Source organism: Pteropus vampyrus, unplaced genomic scaffold, assembly GCF_000151845.1.
Source record: "Pteropus vampyrus isolate Shadow unplaced genomic scaffold, Pvam_2.0 Scaffold363, whole genome shotgun sequence".
In the NCBI taxonomy this organism is placed as follows: Eukaryota; Metazoa; Chordata; class Mammalia; order Chiroptera; family Pteropodidae; genus Pteropus; species Pteropus vampyrus.
The window spans coordinates 812,952-835,909 of record NW_011889144.1 but is presented as its reverse complement, the minus strand read 5'-3'; the positions used below and the strand labels follow the sequence as shown (position 1 = coordinate 835,909).

Genomic DNA, 22,958 nt, shown 5'->3' with positions numbered 1-22,958 from the left:
GAAAGTTCTCATAATCTCTAAAGCTACCATTTACCTGTTTTATCAAAGCCAGCTAGTAAATTTTCCACCCTGCTCTCAAGGCCCATTTACCAGGTGATTCTCTAAATGTGTAAAATATTCACACTCTGCATTCCCACTCTCCAGTCAATGAAAACAAGGTGCATCGTTGAAACGATGACATTCTAATCACATTTCTTCCTCTCTGCATTTATTGCACCTAATTGACTCTGACATGTGCGCAGTGTTTTTGTTTACACAGACTCTTTCACTGGTGACATCTAGCATGTCTCTGTTTTATAGATAAGGAAACTCCAGCCTGGGGTGGTTCATGACTGGCACATGGCCAGACAGCAAATAAATAAGTGACAGTAGTAGGATTCGAATGTCTTAGACTTCAGTTTTGACACTATGTCCATGATATAATTAAAAGAGAAGTGAAGAAAATGTGCAGTGACATCTTGGCTAGTCTGAACAGTGTTACGGGGACAACCGGAGGGGTAATGACTGCGCAAGCCCCATGTAAATTGTAACCACAGTCCTTAGTTGAGAGTAAAGAGCAGCTGTGACACTAGTTCTAGGAGCGGTGTTGCTAACTGCTGTCATAAAGTTCCCATGCTCCCCAAAGGAGTTCTGTTAGGAAATTAATAAACACTCAGACAGAAAGTTACCTTGGAGGAGACTATTCTGTTGTCTGGGTACCTCTGTGGAATGTAGGCCTCAGCACCTGGCGGGGGCTCCCTGTGCCCCACGTAGATGGTCCGACTGTCCACCCAATTCTCTTCTCCAGCACACTGCGGAAAACAGAGTGGTGTTAATCCAAGTGCCTCAGACTCTGGGTATGAAAGCTCTTCCTTGAAGTGTTGTCTTTAACACTTGTCCACATCAACAGAAATCTGTGCTGGCCAACTTAGAGCATTGTGCAGGGCCACAGGGAAGAGCTGGGCCCCGCCTCCCAAGGCCAGAGTTGCCCTGATCTTATTCAGCCTTCAAACCCCTGCCCTCTCCATGGAAATGGTCTGAGCGGGCTGCCTGCACTCCCGGTGAGAGTGGAGGGGTAGCTTTGAAGAGCTGATTGTCAGAGGAAATAACATAGTGTGGGTTCATATAAAAAACAGAAAGCAACAGCAAAACCTTCAGACTTCCAAGAGAGAAAAGACAATGATGGCTGGAAATCTGGGGAAAGGTCTTCAGTGAAAGAAGAGAGTAAAACCTCGGGTTCAGAATAGAAGAACTATTCAATCATTTTAGGTATCTTTATCAATAAGGCTTTCCTAGAAAGAGAGAAGACCAGAGTCTGACTCATCTTTGTATTACTCAGAGTGGCGTATGCATGAGGCGTAAAGTAAATATCATCTGAGTAAAAGGATCTTTTAAAAATACTCAACCAGACGGTATGCTGTAAGCACCGAAGTGCCTAAGACACTATAGCTACTGATGAGAGACTAAAATGCTTGCATAGCAGCCCCAGCATGGGGTCCCAGCCCTGCCCCCTGAGACCAGCAGCTCCGGCATGTTGTCCTGAGCTTCCCTCAGACTAACAGCGTCCTGGACACCACATCTCAATTCCTGTAAAGGAACACTGAAGATATCAGCTTGTCTGGGGTACAGTAAACAATGCTGAAAAGGAGATGGAAACCTTAGTTGAAGAGAAAGGCAGTGTGATGGAACAGGAAGGATGGATCGGCCTCAGAGCCAAAATCTGGCTCAGTTGTCGCTGAGACACTCATGAGCCTCAGGCAAGCTGACATTTCTGAACTTTAACTTCATCATCCACAAGGGCAGTGACAGCACTTTTCTCAGAATTGTTGAGAATAAACTGAGGCAACAAAACGTATGGCAATGCTCCCAGCCTGGTACAGCTTCCTTCTGCCATCTATCACTGTGTCCATCTTTGTGGCTTCATCAGACCCTCATGTTTTGAAGCCAAATAGACAATTGTAATGAGCAATCCAAGATTCTATGGTTCGAGGTTATTATAAGTCTCATATTCCGTTTTTTTTTTTTTTTTTTTTGCTTATACTATCATCGCCTTTGCTCATCTACCAGCTTCTTGAGCGATAAAAAGACTTTTCAAGTGTCTGCTACCACCACCTCGCCCTCCCCCCCCCACCCCCAGCACATTATCCACAGTAGCTGAATGTTTGCACATTTCCTACATATCATCTTGTTAGGGCCTAGCTTTGCAGGGCAGTCTAAACAAACTAAAGAATAAAGAGCAAACCGGTCTCTGTAACTCCACCCATGTTTCAGAGCTGCTCAGCAGGGGCACGGGAAATGGCACAAAATCCTTGAGACAGAACAGGCACAGCCACTGCCTGCCTCACTCTACACAAACCAGTGCTTCTTCCTTGGCATGAACTTGGCATTTGGCTCCCTCCAAGGAGCCTGCTGTTCTGTAGTAACAAAGTGATGCTGAAGGCCAGACTCGGTTCCCCAGCAAGCATGAGCCCTCCCTCCTCGGAGCCGTCTCACTACCCCGTGCCCGTCCCTGCTGCCTTCCCATTCTGGGTGAAGCCACCAGTAAGGAATGTTGACTTAAAAAAAAAAAAAACCTGTGTAAGAGCTTCATAAATAAATCTCTGGACACAAAAGTTAAGAAAATAGAAAAATTCCCTGACTTCCCTTTATTTCTCAGAACATAGCCAAACATGTGCTTCTTATTCCTGTGGATTCGGGAAGTTACATTGAAAAAGAACATATAATAAACAAACCAGAAAAAAAGCATAAAACATAAAATTTAATACAAAAATAGAAAACCATTCTCTTAAACTTCAAAGACAGCAGTTGGCTTTCGGCCCTAGTACAGACTCTGGAAGCTCAAATCTTCCTCCAGGCCATGCTGTGGTGCCCACTGATGGGAGGGAGCTGGTGCTTCCTGGGCACTTCTGGCCAGAGACATAAAAGACTCCTGTCTCCAGGGAGGCAAAGTTAGAATGAATTTTATTAAGTCCAATTCATATTCTTGACACTGTCTAATAGATGCTTATTGCTTTTAATATAATTATTTAACACCTGAACAATACTCAACAGTGCAGTGCCAATTTAAAGAATACAAGTCAGAACACTATACCTGCCTGTGGACAAAATCAGAAAATGAATTGAACATCAACATGCAATTGAATTTGCCTAAATCATCACAACGAAAAATTCATTTGGGAATGAACCACATACTCACTAAATGAAAGCTAAACCCTGTATAAGGAAGCTGCCTCGATATTGCTCCCTGAGGATAAAAACAGAAGCAACAGCGCAGAAGTTTTTTTAAGGCTCCTCACTTCGACTCACAGGTTATATAACTCAATGGACTGAAATGTCAGTGAAGCTACATTTCTGTCTGACTTTGCTCACTGCTTAGTCCGCATAGCAGAGCCCAAGGAGTGACAGAGAAATTACACTTTCTGAGGTCATAAAATTACCAGGTGATCTTACACGGGCACTGGCAGGCAGGAAATGTCTTTGGGTTTGGATTAAGACCAAGGTGAGCTCTGTGTGTTGTTCTCTGCACAAATGTTTAATTCTAAGAAGGCTAAAATTAAATATCCAAAAGATGTAGAGAATACAACAAACAGGACCCCCTTGGAGAATGCCTGGTATAATCACCAAGGTTATAATTATGCCTACGCAGTCGTGTGTGTGTCCTGCTGCTGACTGGCTCTGTGACTATAGACAAGTGACTCAACATTTCCGTGTCAAATTTCATCAGCGATAATGTTAAGGGATTAGTCTAGATAAGCTTTATGATTCATCCAGCTCTAAGAGTCTAGTCTTCTGTACACTTAGCAATGAATACAAATTTATTAGTCCCTATTAGGCAATTTCTTAAGCTAGCCAGTCTTAAACCAAATATCAGCCACACTGTCTGTCCACTGTCACACTGGGGTGCAGACAAAAAGGAAGTTTTGCCACAAGGAGCCTTAAGAATGAAGATGTGGGTCGTCGTGAAATGTCCCAAAGGCAGGAAGTCAGACACACCAGTCTCTCTTTCTAGGTATTCATTCGTCTTGGGTAGTATGGGTGACACTGCCCAACAGGCCCAGTGTGACTTCTGTTCCGGATGGTTAGAGATGTTCGTCAGCAACACAGTGCTGAAACCAGGCACAGAATGGCCTTCCTCAGCTCGCAGGCATCCTAGCGACTCACTATAGCCAGTTGTCCAGAATGCATCAAGAAGGCGCCCGGCACACTCCCCAGGAGGCTGGCATGAGGTTCCAAGCCAAACTACAAATCTGAGCTATGGAAATGGGGTTGAGCACTTGATTGCCTCTAATATTCAAATTTACCTATCACCACACCTAAGTTGTTGTTCCCGGGGAGGGTGGTGGAGAGCTTCCCATGGAAAACTGAGATGACCAAACTGCCCTTGGCTTGTGAGGAACTCACGAGCACCGAGAAGCCACTACTGCCTGGTGAGTTGCCAAACTGCCAGATTGAACATGCTCTGAGGAGGGAAGACGAGAACCTAAGGAGTCTTTCGTCTTATTTTTACACAAATAAAATTGTCACATACAGAAACAAGGGGAGAAACACCAAAAAAACAAAACAAACAAAAAAAACCACCAAACAAACAAAAAAAAAACGCCCCAAAACAACAACAATGCTTGACTGAGAAAAAATATACCATCGACAAGACTGTCAGAGAGAGGGGTGGTCCAGGTGGGTACTGTGTTCTAGAAAGAATGTGAGTCTGAGAGAAGAATCACAAAAAAAGAAGCCTCTTCAAGCAGTGAGTGAGACCAGGAATGGAAAGCGGACCCCATATGTGTGCTGTGGGGCTTAGCTCTTATAATCCCAGAAATGCCAATGAATAAATAAAGATTGCTAACACTGCCGCCACCTGGAAGTACTGAAGCAAATTAATACAGGTACACAAATGTAAAAGTACCCAACAGTTTTGTCCTGATGAGCTCGAAATAAAAACTTCCACTTTTGTTCTGTAGTGTGGGAAACACTACAAACAAATAAGATCATTTTACTAACATATGCAGTATATTTATAACCAATCTGAAAAGATATTTGGTAGAGGGTATAGTTTACTTTGGCAAATTACATATAACTAATGAATTTTTAAAATCTTGCTCATTGTATAAACAGATTCTTTTAAATAGAAATGGTATATTAAATCCAAAACATACGTAGATGTGACATTTGTGTTAACACAAATCAACATTATGCTAACACAACAAATCTTCCTTCCTCTTCTCCCGATCTTGATGAAACAATCAACCCTGAAATGATTAAAATTAAAGTGCGTACTCAGGAAATGTGGCACCACATAGGACGGCCATGGCAGCCACCTTTCCAGAACAAGGAAGGATAGCCACAATTCCATAAAACAGGAGCCATGGAGAAAATGTCACTGTAAATCACGCTGGCACAGCTATCTGAATATCCTTCTTGCCTCCTTCCCTTAATTCTTTTTTCTAAAGATATTTTTGACATTAGGGGTTGATCCATTGCTGCCTGAAAAACAGCCTTTCTGACAGGTAGGGTGCGTGTGCTGGTGGCTGAGGAAGCGTTCAGAGCCCAAGGGGAGCATTAACTGTGGGGGAATGTTCTCTAACCCTCCCTGCATTCCTCTCTGTTCAAGTGACACTCAGGCTCAAAAGATCTACGGTGCAATGCTCCAGTTTGTGCTGAAGCGTTCGGTTAAATATTAATTCCTGCTCTCCCAAACCTCTGAAGCTGGGGCTTGGAACTGCTCACCCTCCAAATCACTTGACTGATTTTCTCTCTTTAAATAGACTTTGGTATGACCTGCCACTTGACAGAGAGTAATACCGAACCAAGAACCACCACCAAGGAGGCCTGGGTCATAGCAGGAAAATGTCATTAACAGTTGCCTAGTGAAATGGCTTAAACAGGGTTCGGTGTCAATCAGCTATTTAAAAAATGAGTGATGATACTAGTCTAGGCCACCAAGTGACCTTACCCATAACTAATAATAAAGTACTAATGGGAGCAAAACAGTAATTCTGAGAGGACAGGAGAAGCTGAGGGCACTAAGGACTTTGCTGTAATTAAGCACTTAATCCTGGAAGATAAAAGGAAGGACTGAGACTCTGTTCTGAACTTTTACGTGAATCATTCCTTTGCCCAGCGTATCCACACTGTGTACACTACCTACCCCTTAGTCACTTAGTAGCCGTCTTGGTTATCAGGTCGACTACCGTGGTACTGCAGTGATTATATTCAAGTATCCCTTATTTTGCTTAATATTATGGCCCCAAAAAGCAAGAGTAGTGATTCTGGCAATTTGAATAAGAGAAGCTATAAAGTGCTTCCTTTAAGTGAAAAGGTATGTATGTATAGGAAAATATATACTATATATACAGTTCACTACTATCCATGGTTTCAGGCTTCCACTGGAGACTTTCGAACATATGCCCCTTGGATAAGGGTGTCTACTGTATTTATTTGGCTAGTAAGAAGTGGGGGCAAAACATAGGTGGTCAGTGACTAATCCTGACCTTTCTGGGCTGGTGGCAGTAGAGTGTGGGTGAGAGCTTCAGTGTTAGGTCTAGTCTGGCAGTTTTTAAAAGTAAAAGAAAATCAGACCCGAGTGAAATTAGCTTTCATAAAAGTTCTGTTAAAAAATGAATAGCATTAGGATCCTTGTGTTCTGTTTCTTGTAGTGGGCACTGCCTGGAAGCCCGAGACCCTCAGCGCATCATGGACAGGCTCTGATCTCTCTGAGAGTCAAGACGGGGTCCCAGGCTCTCTGCAGAGAGCAGCAGGAAGAAGTGACCATCAAGCACTGCATCTGAGAATCTGCTTTTCCTGTGCTCCTATCATTTAACTTGCAGAGAGGAATATTAGTTATATCTTCCCAAGACAAATTATTAACACTCTTTACAAACCTCAGTATTTCAAGGGTATTCGCATTCTATTGCTGAGGCAGACGAAAAGCAGATAATATGCCCAAATTATAACTGCAGAGTTGTTTCGGCTATTTAATTTTAAATCTACAAACTATAAAGATAAACAAACCTGCCTACCCATTTCAACAGTAGTGTGCTAAACCAGGCAGAAATCTCAACAGACTATTTCTATCTTGTTCACTTTGACACATGCACAGGTAAGAAAAGATCATTGTGGGGCACAGAGACTGAACTTCAGAGAAAAAGTCTCTGAAATGTGCAAAGCCAGCATGCCCTCCCATTCGTAGGAGCTCAGAACGATAAGAAAAATACTTTAAGGCTACAGGGGAAAAGGGAGCATTTCTCCTGAGCGTCTGAGCATCTCTCCTCAGGGACGGAGAGAGAGGAGCTAAATTAGGAAAGAAATGGAGTGATCTGGAGAGGCTGGACTGGTTCTGCACAGACTGGAGCAAATGAGCTGAATCGAAGAATCTTCTAAGCATTTTGTACCTCCTTCACCCGAGCACTGGCCGTGATGCATCCTTCTCCCCTTCCAGTCCCCACTTCCACGAGGTCTATGAAATCTCCCTCTCTCCCCAAGGCAGTAAAGGCACTGTGCACTGCTTCCCCAGGTGAATGTGAACAGGGCAAAGGTGAAGGAGGAGAACCCGCACATGTCCCCAAAGCACAACACTCTACCCGTGACATGTGTCACCTACAGAAATCGACTTCACCATAAAATATATCTAATATTGGCAGCTGCGACCCAGAGGGTTCTGCAGATTGAAAAATAAACTTATTCTCACCGCAGAGTGAATATAGATTATAATGTAGAAGAACTCATTAACTCAAAGTGCTATTTACCTCTTTCTGGGTCTTCTCTAGGACCCCAAGTCGACTAGCAGGTCTGCAGAGAGCTAAATCTACAAAGCATCACAGTTTACCTGTAGTTCAAAGGGCTCTGTTCTGGGAGGTGGGGGAGCAGGAGGAAGCCTCCTCACATCATCAGAACAGGAGAGGTGAGGAGAAAGTGCTGACACCCTCTGAGGGGAATAGGGAGATGGGTGGGAGATGGCCCCGCAAGCCTTAACCTCCATGTTCCTGTGGGAATCGCAGATGTTCTGCCAAGATGCAGGTGAACTACGGATCGAGCCTTTGCCTGTGTGGTCCCAAAAGGTAGGTGAAAAGTCTCTAGGGCTCCATGGTGGAGCCGATCCCCTTCAAAAATACTTGAAAATCATATATCTAATAAGGGATTTGTCAGTGGGTTACATAAGAGACTGTCGCAACTCAATAATAAAAAGACAGATAATGAGGATTTAAGTAGACATTTCACCAAAGTTCTACAAATGGCCGATAGCACATGAAAAGATGCTTCTCATCAACAACCATTAAGGAAACAAAAATCAAACCCTGGCCTAGGCCGAGAAGCCAGACACCATGGGTCTGATACCATGTGATTCCAAGATATGAAACCTCCAGAACAGGCGAATCCACAGACACAGAAAGTGGATTTGTGGGTGCCAGCGGCTGGGGTTGGGGAGTGACTGCTAATGGGTACTGGGGTTTTTTTTAGGGTGATGAAATGTTTTAAAATTAGATTATAGTGATGGTCTTATAACTTGGAAAATGTACTAAAAACCACTGAACTGTGCTCTTTAAACAGGAGGATTTTATGGTATATAAATTATATCTCATTAAAGCGGCCAGGTAGCTCTCTCCCTCAGATCCGTGAGGTTCTGAGCACTGTGCATCATGCGTCTCTGAGTTGGCACAACCCTCACCTCACTTCGCTGAAGCTGCTTTTCTCACCCCAGAGAGGCATAGCTTTTACCAGAATGAAGGGTTCTCTACACTTTAGGGAAAACCAGTAACATTTTTAAGGTTCTGTTTTCAATATAGATCATTTCTTAATGGGTAAAATTGAGTTCAATGTTTTTCCAAAGGAGTATGCCCAACAGCAGAGAAACTTGAAAATTTTATACTCAAAGTACAATGGGATAAACACAGCTGAGGGCAACATTATACCCTCACATTCTGGGTGTAAAGCAAGGTTAATGCCTCACTTCTAGGAGCCACACAGTTTCTATCAATTATTTTAGATGCAAATGGCCATGCTCCCCGCCTGAACCGCAAAGTCCAGTAGTCCAGAGAAGAAACAGGGATTTCGCAGGTGTCTCTCTCCATCTCTCTGCCACTCCAGTAAGGGCAAGATGCTTCTGAATTTAGAATTTACTAGGAAAATGGCTGAACTACTGAAAGGAACCAAGTTTTGGCAGTCATGGCTTCAGCAACTTTGCTGTCAACTTTGCTAGGGTTTGGGGTATGGCTGCCTGAATATGACAGTTAGAAAGCACACAAGGACAATAGAGAGTTTTAAAAATATGTTGAAAATCAATTTTAGCCAGTGTTAGTCACCTAATGGAAGTTTTGAATTTCAGCTGAAATAAACAAAACCTATTAGCTAAATTACTTTGTGAGACCAGGACCGGAACATAAGCATGTAATCTAGCCTCAAATTACTAGATCAATTTTTATAGAGGTGGTTCTTCCCAACGACCACTTTTTTTTTTTGAAATTTACAGAGATTCAATGACAAAGCAATTCCTTGTTCTGGTGTCTGTTTATAGCTTTTAAAGGCAATATTTCTTGTTCAACGTGTAAGAAGACAATGTAAGGCTTAGGTGTTTCTAAAAATAGGAATTTTTCTGGTTCCCTTTTCATAAGCAGCTCCAGCATTCTCATGAAGAAGACAATGGTGACGTTGGCCCCTTTTGTCCTCCCTCCCCACGTCCCACACGTGTCTGTCGCATCGACGTGTTTTTCACTCTTGCTGTTGTAAGCTTCACTTGTGTTGATAAGATCAAAGTTCTCTGCCATGAATCACCAGCCTTTCCGGTGGCTGGTCTGGACCTCAAGGCTTCGAGGCCTCCCACAGCAAGGCCGACACCCAGAGCGCGTCCTCCCTTCTGTCCTCACTGGACACGAGCCCCTGGCATCTGTTGGCATGCAGGATGAAAACCTCACTGCCCTCTCGCCATACTTAATAGTAATGACTGGTTTTTTCTTCCCAGACAAATCTGGGGTGTTTGCAAGGCCCTCAGTGGCATTTTTCTGCCACGAATGTATTTCTAACACAAAATCGTTTGGATCACAAAAGCTCAAGTGATGGTCCACTTCATTTGGAAACAGAGGCCATCTGGAAAACATTAAATGCCAGCTGATCTAAACTGTAATTTACTGGGTCCAGAACCAAATTAAAATTTCAATTCCAACCACAAATGACCTTTAGCCAGTTTTGGACTTGGCCTGGTTCACAGAAAGAGACTCAGAGCTTCACAAAAGCGTTCATGGACTGGGGGCATGCAGAGATCAGAGAAAAGGGCGACTTAGAATTCAAGAGATCGTAGAGACCGGGAGCTGCTTGGTGGGTGAGAAGCACTGAAGACTGACTCCCAGTTCTTGTGAAATGCAACAGGAGCAAAAACAACACTGATGTCATCCAACTCGCCCTATGTTTTTGACAAAAGTAAGTTTCCAGATGAAGCAGCTAGGAAGAAGCCAATGTCTTTATCGCTACTTTGATGTGAAAATGGCAGGAAAGTGACCAAATGGACTGAGTTTTCCCAGTTTCCCACTGTGGCTCTGAGGGACTCAGCTACAATGCGCTTTATCACTGCATTTGCAGAAATGGAGACGGTACCACCTTTGTTACGGGTTATCGGGAAAGCTCTAAAGCCTTGCCACAGAGAAGGCAGCTTTCTGTTAAACTCTGTAGGTAAATTACCTGTCACCACCTATTCTGTGTGTACTTCAGAGGCTCGGCTCACCCAGAACTCCAAGGACAAGGGTGGGATTCACCGCGTGCTGGCTCTGGGCCTGGGGTGGGACACTGATGGGGAAGAATGGGGTAGCGTCTTTTCTAGGAGGGGCAGCACCGAACCTAGCTCAGGAGACAGATGAGCCTGTGCAGGTGATGCGTTCCCAAGTCACAAGTCAGGGAACCAGAGCCTGTCAGCAAGAATCAACAACTGAAATCTAAGCAGACATTAAAAAGTGGGGGAGAAGATGGGCCAAAATGAGTGACCAGGAGCTAAAACCAGAGATTCTAAGAGGAAAGACAAGGTTTACAAGTGTTGAGAGGCCTCCAGGAAGAACCATGCAATGAAGTATTAAAATTTGAGGCTGCTCCCCTGCTCTAGGGGTCAGAGGGAATTCAGCTGGGTCCCAGCCACAGGGGAAAGCCCGGCATGGAGGCCATAGTGCCCAACTCCAGCCCTGTCATCAATGAAGCAGGCCGCTGCTGCCCAACCCTGTTGGCTCCTCCCCCAAAGAGAAAAGGGGAGGGAATCGTTAATCACTGATGATATAATTGCTATCCTCTGTGAGCCAGAGGCTAAGGCTTCCTATAGCCTATAGTGCGTCATTGTGTGCCTATGTCCCCAAGAGCTTCAGAAGGGGAAACGGTGGTCTGTGGCTCAGCAGTCGCCGTGCTGGAGGTCAGCAGCAATGTGCTGGCACCAGGGCCATGGACTCTGGTGACACTTTATAAAGAAAGGAAAGGCATGGAGACAGAGACTGGGTTCCAAAGATGATGAGAAAGTGGGGTGGGCAGACGGTTGAGGCCCTGTCCTATTCTTACATCTGCGTCCCCACTCGCTAACCTGTACCAAAAGCTGTTTGCTTCTCTCCAGACATCCCCCTAGTAACACCCTACTCATTTGCAGAAATGGAGACATTACTGCCTTTGTCAGAAATATATCCTGGTGTGTCCCCAGCTCTTAAAATTGCAATGCAAGCTCAGTAGCTTCTCAGTAGTAAAATGTGGGTAAAGATATCAGACGCCTACAATCCAAAGAAATTAGCTGAAGCACGAGGGTCAGCAGAAAACACCACACTTAGGACGGCAGGGTAAAATCAATTAGCAGGAAAGATGCTCAAATAACCAAGTATCCAAGCCCCCAGTTCTTTTGAAGGCACTGTGAAAACCGTCACCCAGGAGGTCGGCACAAAAATCATGTGATTTCTATATTTACTTCCCACTACTGATTTGCTTTTTCTAGAGATGAATTAGCCAGAAAACTAAGCAAACCTACTCAATTCCCAAACAAGAACATGTTGGTATACATGCAGGCTTTTAACAGCTGAAATTATATACCTTCAACTGCCTTGTAGGCATATTTTCTAAATATTGAATATATATCTAATGAAGGCAACTGCAGGACTGAGTCAGGAATTACGACACACTGTTTAGGGAAAATACTGACAAATTGGATAACAACATACACAGAGCAGCTTCAGCAATCGTGGTTCAGCTGGCTGGCTACAGTCTGGAAATAAGCTGCCTTGATTCTGGCATGAATCTCTGAAACCAAAGCAAAAGTTTTGTTTGGGGAAGATAACTGCATTGGAGCCTGAGGCTGAGGTCAATCCCCTGTCGCCCAACCCACGGAGGTCTGTGCCACGGGACTAGGAAGTGACTAGTCAAAAGTCACCCGTGAGTCCCTCGACTGGAGGCTGTGCTGGCGGTGGCAGAGGCCAGAGGTGAGAACAGAGAAACTGCGGGATGGGGGAGAGGGGAGCTGCCTCTGTTGTTTGAATGTGACTCTCACCACAGGGCTGTCACTGGCCATCGAGGGCCAAAAGCCAGAGTGAAGGGAAAGACAAGAGATGAGGCAGAGAAGGCCAGTCCAAAAAAGCAAACCTGGGCCTGGAAATCCTTTAGAAGTTAGAAGACCGAGACTCAGAACACAACCCAAGGGGAAAGGACCGTGTGAAGTCACCTGAGCCACCCAGAGGTCAGTGAGCTGGAAGGTCGCAGCAAAATTACAGCAAAATTCTGCCAGAGTTAATGTCCATTTTGTAATAAGATAGCCCATGGAATATTTCCAGGCTTCAAAGTCCACAGATTGTTAACAGATGTTGACAAAATACAAGCTCACTGTCCTCAATAACACACTCTGGTCACTGCACGACCCCTCCTAACCCCACATAAAGCACTCCTTGGGGCTTGCAGTAGGAAACCAGAAGGGTCAGTGGAAGAAGCCTCCAGAACAAAAAGCTGCAGGCCTGAAAGGACAGTCAGCAACTGTCCCAGCATCTCTGTAAGAGGTGAGAAATAGCATACCACCTCACAGATAGGTGACAGGGTGATCATAACAAAAGTAGACACCTCACAGAGGAAGGAAGCAGAGTTCACTCCCCGCGGTTACGCAGGGAAGACCCATATGTTTCTGGTCATCCTGGGGAGACAGCTGTTGGGTCTCCAGTCAGCAAAAGATGAAAAAACAGGCAAAGCACAATCAGAAAGACTCCTGGGTGTCAGCTCTGACAGATCCCATAGGCCGAGACAGAGATGAGATGCTGGCCACAGGGCTGTCCTGGAGACAAAGGCCTAGGCCTGCACTGTCTTCCTGACAGGCCACGGGGCCAAATGCAGACCACCCATTCCTGGTCAGTAGGTCCAGAGGGATACCATCATCAAGAAGAATCATTATTGAAGCCAGCGGTTCATGAGACGGCGGAGCAGCATCCTCACAACTGGCCCCCACGGTGAGTTTCCTTAGCAAGTCACACTCCTACCAAGAGCAGAGCTCTTTGGGATGAGGATGATGAGGCACAACCTACAGTCTGGAGGTCCCCATGAGCAGGCCTCCCTCCTAGACACTGATCTTTAGGTGTGAGGCTGTGATGCAGGAGGCATGAATATCTGCTGCCTTCTCCCATGGGAGAAGCTGCCCCTGGCCCCAGAGCCATGCATTCCGTGCAGGCTTCCAGCCCAAGTGATAAGAACAAAAATAGTGGGTATGGGCTGCCACAGAGACACCATCCCCTCACCCTTGGCTCTGCCCCTGGAGCTACAGGGGCATGCCCTGTGCAGAGGGGGCAGGAGAAGATGTATGCAGAGGAGCTGGCCTCCTGCCCAAGGTTGGGAGGTGAGGGTGGGGGAAGCGGGACCTGCTGCCTCTTGCCCTCTCTGTCCCCCCATGAGCTAAGTGACATAAGGTTAAAATAAAAATGCATCTCTCTCCTAATTGACGCCGACTCTGACCCATAGTCAGAGGTCTGGAGCTGCATCCCTGCCAAATACCTCAGAGGGAAATGGTCAGCCAGGGTGGACTGTCCATCCAGTCAGCAAGTCCCTGGATTTCAAAGCATACGAACACGGAGAAGAAAAAGCATGGCTAATAGCACCGTGTTCCTAGAACCTTCAATGTACTGAAAATCATTGAATAAAACTTTGTGTTTACATGTGAAATGGAACTAGGTTCTGGGTTCAGATAACCATAAATGTGGAATAATTTTCATTATCTGCATTGTTCCACACACTGCAGGATGTCAAACATCCCTGCTCTGCCTCCTCATTGCCAACAGCAGCGCCAACCACTGTGACAACCAAAATGCTCCCCCAAATGTAAAACTCCCTAGGTGGGGAGAGGATCGGCCTCCTTTGAGAACCACCATGGCGGTTAGCACTTGGTTTTCCCTCCCCAAATAATAAATGAACGTCGTTAAGAAGAAAAGCCCATGTGCCCTCACTGATTTGCATTCCTGCTGCGTGTTCCTCCTTCTGGACTCTCCAGTGACTGTGGGCAAATAGTGATGGAGGCCCGCAGGACCACGGTGATGGGTTTCAGTCCCTGGAGCTAGGACACTCAAATGTGAGGCTGCTTGGTGCTTGCTTTCCTGGCTGACTCTTTTCCCACTTTGTAGGCCTCTAACCCGAAGGCTGAAGGAGCCAAGACAATGCTGCCTTGGAGAGTTCCCACATCCATCCTGGGTGCCACACACACACACACACACACACACACACACACACAAAACCTGGGACTGACTCCTCAGAGGGTCGTTCACTCAAGAAAGTGGACCGCGATGCTTTCTTTAGAAGGAAATCACATAAATGAGAGTGTAATTTTATGTTCTGATTTTAAGTGGAAATAGGCTGGGCATTTGTATGTGAATTCAAATACAAATACAGGTTTACAGCTACTGAAACATACTTACAAGGAAATGTTTTAGCTAAAATAACAAATATAACCTCAAGATGAGAATCGTTCCCAAGGCAGAGAGTTTTCTGTCATTGTTTCCAATGAATATTGGAATGTGTTAAATCTGGATATGCTACCATCTTGGGAACTTAGAAATAACAACATCGATGGCAAAATGAAACCAAAACAGGTGACTCGGAGAGATAGGCGCCCTCTCTCTGAGTTTTAAATCTGTACCTGTTGGTATAGAATTATGGCACAGCAGAACAGGAGTCAATGTAGAGGTGTTTGCCATCAAACCCTTCATAGCCCCAAAACCTGCCATGACTTACATGCCATGACTTACGAAGACTGCAGGACTAGCTGGCAAAGACAGGGCTAGCACTGAGGTCTCTAAAGGTTGCTCCTATTTTTAAAGTGATTTTCATGATAATTTCTCCTTTTAATCTATAAATCCCCTGAGTGGGGGTGGCTGGCTGCCTCTCCTACTTTTTGGCATCTCTCTTACAAGGATAAGAACAGTTTCTTTTCACCATACACATCTTAGATTTAAAAGTATACGAGATTTTCCCCAAATACTTTTTAGCCATGAGCTAAATGCTTTCTGAAATTATAGGTATAAAATAGAACAAACTGAAGACTGTTTTCATTTCTCTCTCTTAAGAAGCTACCAAAGTGGAGACTCGACAGGGATTGGTGACTGTTACCTCCTTTTTAACTCCCAGCTTGCAAGCAGCTCTCACCGGTGTAGATGGGAACTGCATAATTTGTCACACTCTCCAATGAAGCACCCACCGTTCCCCTCTGTGTCCTGGAAGACTATGCCTGGAATGTGAGCCCAGTCAGGACGCGAGGGCAATACCAAAGTGAAAAAACACAGGGCAGGAACTGAGTAAGAGTTGTGGGGATGTGAGCAAATGAACTGTGGACTCTGGGCAAGTCACGATATGTCGTGCACTAAATCATTAATCAGCTTCCTTCTAGTTTGTAAATTTCTGTGATAGTGTGAGCATTTGTAAACACTTTCTGCTCCTGATAGTTTGAGTTTTATGATCCTGAATCAGAATATGCCATTTGAGCATAAATGGTTGTGAAAGTCACTTTGTTACAGTGATAAAAGTTTCTGGACGAGGGCAAAGAAGTTAAATCAGACTAACCACTCCTGGATACTCTGCTTGTGTTACCTCAAAAGATCCCATCTGTGGCTTTCTTTTATCTCCAGGTAAAAAAAAATTACTGAACAACATGATGAAAGATTTGATCACAATCCACTGTGAACTACTGTTAGAGCCCGAAGAAACATCCTTTCAGTCAATTTTGCTGAATTGAGTGCAGAGGAGTTTTATGGCTCTATCATGTAGTTCGCTCTGATGAAGACCTGGCAGTTTCTTGCCATAGATAATGGCTTTTCAAGTCACAACTCATAATCTCAGAGATAGCCCTTCGGCTTTAGCAGCAACACGTGCGGGGGTGCAGTGATCACCATTTCTGCTGGGATTCTACAAATCCCAAAATAAACAATAACAGGAAGAGGTTTGAGGGTTTTCCAAGCGTTTAAATTCTATGGTAATATACTTAAAAAAAAAAAAAAAAAAAGAGGATAAGTAACTCAGAGCTTGTGAAAAACTACCCTGTCTCTGCCATGGAAAGTTTGCAGATGTTAACATTTATGATGTATGATTTAGCGTTTAAGAACTAACACACCACAGATAAAGTCCCCAATTTTTCTTCTTCAGTCTCTTTTTTTACTTATCGCTGATTTGGTTAACTCTCATGAACTGTGAACTTCATGTCATTTACCCAATTGTTCTGTTGGGTTTTCTTTTTTCCACAGATCCATAGACTTTCACTACAGGTGACAGACACTGATAATGGTAAAATATTGTATATCCATCTTCCCAGTTAGTCCCTTCTCTTTTAATTTTCATAGTCTTATCTCATAGAAGTTTTACATTGTGAAGCAAATTTACCAGTCTTTCTGAAAACACTTCTTATACCGTGATATTTTTAAAGGAAATATTTTCTGACTTTTCAGCTCCTAGGTAATACGATTTGAAGGCTGACTGGCTGGAGGAGGCGACAACCCCGAAAGAACAATGAAGTCTCAGCAAGGGGAAGCATTTTCCCAAAGCGGCATGTCAAAGGCAAATCCCTGGGGTCTGACTCCCTGTCCTGTCCCCCTGGCCTAGAGGATCAGGATTGCTGAAATAAGATTCCAAGTAGTCAAGCTGTGAATAAATAAATAATTAGAGGAGAATAAAAAACTTTCATAAGGGTTAGTTTTCATGATCTTGATTAGATTAATAGGGATCATATTTAACACTGGTTTCTATATTCTATCAGGGTCAGAAACTTGAACACCTGCAGGGCCAGGCAGGTAAGTAAGTGCAGAAGTGGGTGGGTGTGTCCCAAGGCCAGCAGCCATTCCTGGGGCAGCTGGGATACAGGAATACAGGCTCCTGACCCTTGCTGCTTGGTCCCCTGATGAGCCTAGCAGTTTCCAGGCTTTTTTAAAAACACTAGAAGGAGCCATGATATCTGCCCTATGGGCTACGCCTGGCAATGAGCCAGCTATCTGCCTAACATGTGAGATGGTATGGTACCATCCCAGCACTGGTAACTACCAAAAAGACCTGTGGAATTAACAAATAAATATTTACTACATAAAAAATGAAATTTCATGCTTCCCAGGCCACAATATTTTAAATCTCAGGTTGATTTTATCAAATTCATATCAAAGCAATAAATATTTATTGGCAGCCCTGTGGACACTACCATCACAACTATCTTAAACAAACATGATTTAATGACCTGGAACTTTGAGTCTCTGAGTGAGAAAAAAAGAACCATTCCAGTTTTGAATGTGCATTTAATATGTGTGTGAACTGGCCGAAGTTTGAGATAGAATCTTTATAAAAAAAATATTGGAAATGACAACTTAATAACCTAGTTGTAAAATAATACTAATACCACTTGGGCAGGTTTCTATCTGAAAAATCTTTTCTTACTTAAATACCAAAAGCTCCGGCAGCGTGTAATTCTGCATTCACGGGAGTTCTGCGGTCAGCGTCTGCCCCCAATTCAGTGCCCAGCACACAGTGGGTCCCTTTCCCTATTTGGGAGATGGATGGAAGCACAGAATCTCTCATTGAGCAACCTTCTTTGACATTACCCTCATAAGTTCCAGATAATTAAAGACAGATAAGAGAAGGGACTTTATTCCCACCTTTGGAACAAAATATTTGGGAGAGACTGAGAAATGAAAAGGTGTGCTCTGATCACAAAACCTTCAATGGATTCCGGCTTGGGGGTGACTTACTGTTCTTCAACATAGTGAAATCTTTATATTTCTCTTCCTTTAAAACCCTGAGCTGCATCTGTCACTGGGGCATATCGACAGAAGGCTTACCGTAGTTCTTACCAAGCTGATGATGACAGGAATTAGTACAGCATATCGATTGAACAAGGTTTGTTTTCCATTGTACACATTTTTTTAAGTGAAAAGCAACTCACATAAAAAATGCATAACTTGTTCAAAGTAGGTTACTCTAGTTCTCTAAGAGAATAACTTACGCAAGCCATTTTTTTTTTCCAACTGACACACCATTAATTAAGAATTTGCCATTTCAGAACTGATGTCATTCTGTCTGCTTGGCAAAATAGAAACAAAATGAAGTCATTCCATAAAAAAATACAATAAAATAAAAGCTTGAAAGAGTTCCCAAAACCCTTCCAGATAATCTTAGAAGCATTTTTAATACAACAAACACAAGAGAAAGAACACCTATCTCTGATTTTTACATCAATAAATCAAAGTAAATTGGCTGAGCCATTCATGATGACGGAGACATTTTATTGGTATGTAAGTTCAATGAACTGTTAACATAAACTGAGAAGTCAGAGTATGGCTGGCTTGAACCTTTGTGTTACACGAATCAGGTAACTGCGTCCATATACTTGAGTGGAAGGAGCACAAAGGTCACGGTGTAAATCTTGTCTAGACATTACAATAGTGGAAAGTGCTGCCTCAAAAAAAAAAAGAACAAAACAAAACATGTAAAGCGTGGTAGTAAGTCCCGACAGAGCACAGACCTTTGCCCTTTTTATATTAAGTTGAAATTATTCACTTGCCATTGCTCATTCTGAAGAAACTTCTTCACTCATATTTCAATAAGCAATGTTTTCCTAGAGACATTTCCCAGGGGTTCAAAATGTAATCACATTTCTTATATAAAGCTCTATGCCCTCTATACAATTATACCTATCAATGATCACCTTTTATAAGTAGGTATAATTTACATTTACATGCATTAAAATTAGAATTTCAACCATTTTAATACATTTTTGCTATCAGTTTACTACAGGTCTCTCGAGCCCATCATTAGAAGTAAATGTACTCCACAATGAGATACCACACATAACTCATTAAAGTTACCATATGACCCAGCAATTCTATTGCTAGGTATATCCCCAGAAGAAATGAAACATATCTTGACACAAAAACATGTACATGAATATTCATAGCCACATTATTCATAGTAGCCAAAAAGTTGAAGTCTCCCAAATGTCCATCAACTGATAAATGGATAAAAAAGTATGGTCTACCCATGCAGTAAAGTATTATTCAGCCATAAAAAGGAATGAAGCACTGACACATGCCACTACATGGATGAACTTGAAAACATTATGCTAAGTGAAAGAAGCCAGACACAAAAGGCTGTACCTTATGATTCCATTTATACAAGATGTCTAAAACAGGCACATTTATAGAGACAGAAGATTAGTGGCTGCTGGGGGCTGGGGAGAGAGGGGAATGAGGAGTGACTGCTAACAGGTGCAGGGTTTCTTTTTGGGGAGGTGAAAATGTTCTAAAATTTGATAGTAGTGATATTTGTACAACTCTGTGAATATCCTAAAAAACACTGACTTGTACCATTTAAAAGCATGAACTGTATGGCATATGAGTTTTATTTCAATAAAGCTGTTATTTCATATATATATATGAAAAAAGACATGGGCGTACTATAAATTCCAGAATGGAAATGAAAACCTGTTCTTGTTTTTTGCAGTCTATCCAAATTCAACATATATGTAAACTTTTCATCATATGCTTTTGAATTTTGTAGAATTATTGAACATCTTGGCATAAAGGAGGATGCTAACACTATTAGTTATGTTTCCAGTCACTGAGATAGTGACATAGCATACCTCTCAAAGGAAAGAACCAGAAATCACCCCTACTCACCAACTGGGACCAGCTCCGAGGGCACCTGCTCCAAAGGCCACCCCCATCTTCATCTTCCTTCTGAATGAATCACTCCCTGGGGCAGCTATTCTCTCCTCTGTCTAACACCCATCATCTTCGGCCCCCATTGCTTTAACACCCTCTCATCTTTCCTATAGGACTTTAACTCTTTAACGTAGGATCTGAGTCTAATTCTTTATGGAATAAATCCTCAGTTCTCACTCAAGACCTTACACAAGATAAGAAGGAAACAAAGGGTGTGAAAGTATGAGAGTCATGTTGCCATTTTCACACAAAAAAGAGTATTTGGTATTCTGTTGTCGGGGAGGAAGAAACTTCCCCCTTCTAGGTTCTATTAATCAAACAGGCATGACACAGGTTAACAAGAGAAAAATTACCAAATATATTTACATACCTATGTATGAGAAATCATATACAATGAGAGAGAGTCAGAGACCTCCACAAACATGAGAGGTTCAGGGAAAAAAAAGAAAAATGAGGCATATGTGACCTTTTGAGCTAAGGATGAGGCAAGGCTCCTTGGAGCTTCAGGGGAGAGGAAGGTCATTGCAGGACAGTAAGAAGAACAGAGGTTCAGTAATTAGTAGTTTGCGCTCCCACACAGATAGGTCAAAGTTATTTCTGGTGGTAACTCTTATTATGAGCAAGGCAATTTAAATTGTTTCTTGGTAGTGAAGGAGGGCAGATGTTTCTCTTGAGTCTTCAAGGTCTCTGTTGCCTTTAGTGCAAAATAATCCACACATCACAGAGGCACATCTTGGGGTGACTTGTTATCAACCTGTACAATGTTTCCTCAAGGAAGTGACGAAGCATAAATATCACTCAATATTTTACATTGAGTGAATGAGCTCGTTTAATGACTGCTTTGCATTTTAGCTGATAACTTCTGATGCTTTTAGCTAAGGGGTTAACTTCTCTTGAGAATCTGAATGAAGGAAAAAAGAATAAGGAGGAAGAGGAAAAAAGAGAAAGAAAAAAGAAGCACTTCATCATGTGAACTTCTTGGGTTATAAGTGAAAGGAATACCTTCCTTGAGCTTTTCTTCCAAATTCAACTACCAAACTGAGCATTCTAAAACCCATTCAGTCACCAGTACCTGCGTTATCTGCTTTTATGAAGAACATGAACCTAACATAAGGAGCCATTTCAAGAAAATGCATGTGAAATTCATAAAATGCTCTTCAAGTGTAGTTACTAGGGTGATTCTTTGATTTCACATATAAAGAGCTAGTAAGACAGATTTCAGAAAAGCGAAAATGTATATTAATCAATTCATCTTATGTCAAATATCTGCAGAAAGCAAATACTGAAATTAAATGAAATCTAAGTAGTGTGTGTCCACATTTGTCCAACTCTGATGAGAATTCTAACAAGTAACATGGACCTGGCTGCAGGAAACACTCGTAGCACTGCTGTGCTGGAAAGGTTTACCAGACAGTTCTCTAGGAAAACCATCAGTGCCCAAATGGTTTCTAGCTACTGTGACCCAGAGCTGTGAGAGATGTATGGCAGTCCATCATTATATCATATTTTCTACCATACAGATGCAACGGACACCCCCATCTCAAGCATATGTAGTAAAACAACTAGGAAGTAACATGTTTTGAGTGCTTACTACCTGTCTTTTTAATACAACTTACTTAAATGTAAGTTTGTATAATTTATTTTGTAATAATGGCTCCTAGACTCTTGAACACATAAATCAGCATAGGCCAGCCCCAGCACACCTGAGTCTCTTTCCGGTGTGGGGGATCACAAGACTAGGGGGTCTCTGAGTTTATGCTGCTCTGACAATGCTTCCATGAGGAGACATAATTCCTAGGATATTATTATTGATGACTGCCAACTCCTGTGACAATACATAGGATTGAACACCTGGAAGGCAAGATCTACAGCTTGCACATTTTTAATCCGTTGAACTTAAAATAAAAAGAAGGCACACAGTACAGATAAATTGAATAAGGATGTCTGGCACGATGTCTGGCACGAGGTGGATGCCCAATAATTATTTTCTGAGTGAATAATTACATGTATATTGCCTAAACATAGACAAATTATTGATTTAACTCTACTGGACAATTATGTCATGGTGGAAATAAAATATTTGAGAGTCTAGGGGCCTTCCAGAAGGTATTAACTCTAGATTTACATAGGGGTATGCACAAATAACATTAACAATAATTATATCAGACATTTACAACATGCTGTACAGTTCATTCATATGCATTATCACATCTGAACCTCATGGTAACCCTGAAAGATACTATCTTGCTTGCTGACAAGGAAATTGAGAAACAGTGTAGGAAGATGAGCCAACCGTCTTTGTTACTATTAACTAACCATCAAGTTCCCCCACTCACAAGCTAAGGAATCACCCACCAAGACTCATTAAACAGCTGATGTCTGCTGTGGAATCCATAATAGCCACATATATGGACAATGTATTCATTTTTAGCCGAGCTTTAAAAACTCAGATTGCAATCTAAAATCATAACAACAGCTGCCATTTTGAGTGCCTAGCAGGCAGCCAGAAACTTTAAATTCCAACTTTTGCAACAATCCTAAAGGGCAGGTTCTTCTTGTTCTTATTACAGATAAGAATCTGAGGTCAGAGCGGATGTGCAAATATTGCGCAGGCCACTCAGGGAGCTGCGTAAGTTAGATAGTAGGTACAGATATGTTTATTATATTCTCCGTGTTTTAACTTTTTATTATAGATATTTTCAAACATATTTAAAAAAACTTTTACAGGGTATAGATAAATCAGGATGGGCCATAAGTTAATTATTGTTGAATCTGGGTAAGATGGGTTCGTTAGGCTATTATTTTTATATTTGAAATTTTTCA

At 42.7% G+C, this 22,958-nt stretch overlaps 1 protein-coding gene across 1 annotated transcript in view; it reads right to left on the bottom strand.

Moving 5' to 3' along the window:
• The window catches only part of ATP11A (ATPase phospholipid transporting 11A), a 141,985-nt gene that overhangs the window by 70,762 nt on the left and 48,265 nt on the right, over positions 1 to 22,958 (bottom strand). Inside the window, exon 2 of the mRNA XM_011379542.2 lies at positions 669 to 791. Coding sequence (XP_011377844.1) covers positions 669 to 791 — 123 coding nt within the window. The remainder of the gene's footprint in view (positions 1 to 668; positions 792 to 22,958) is intronic.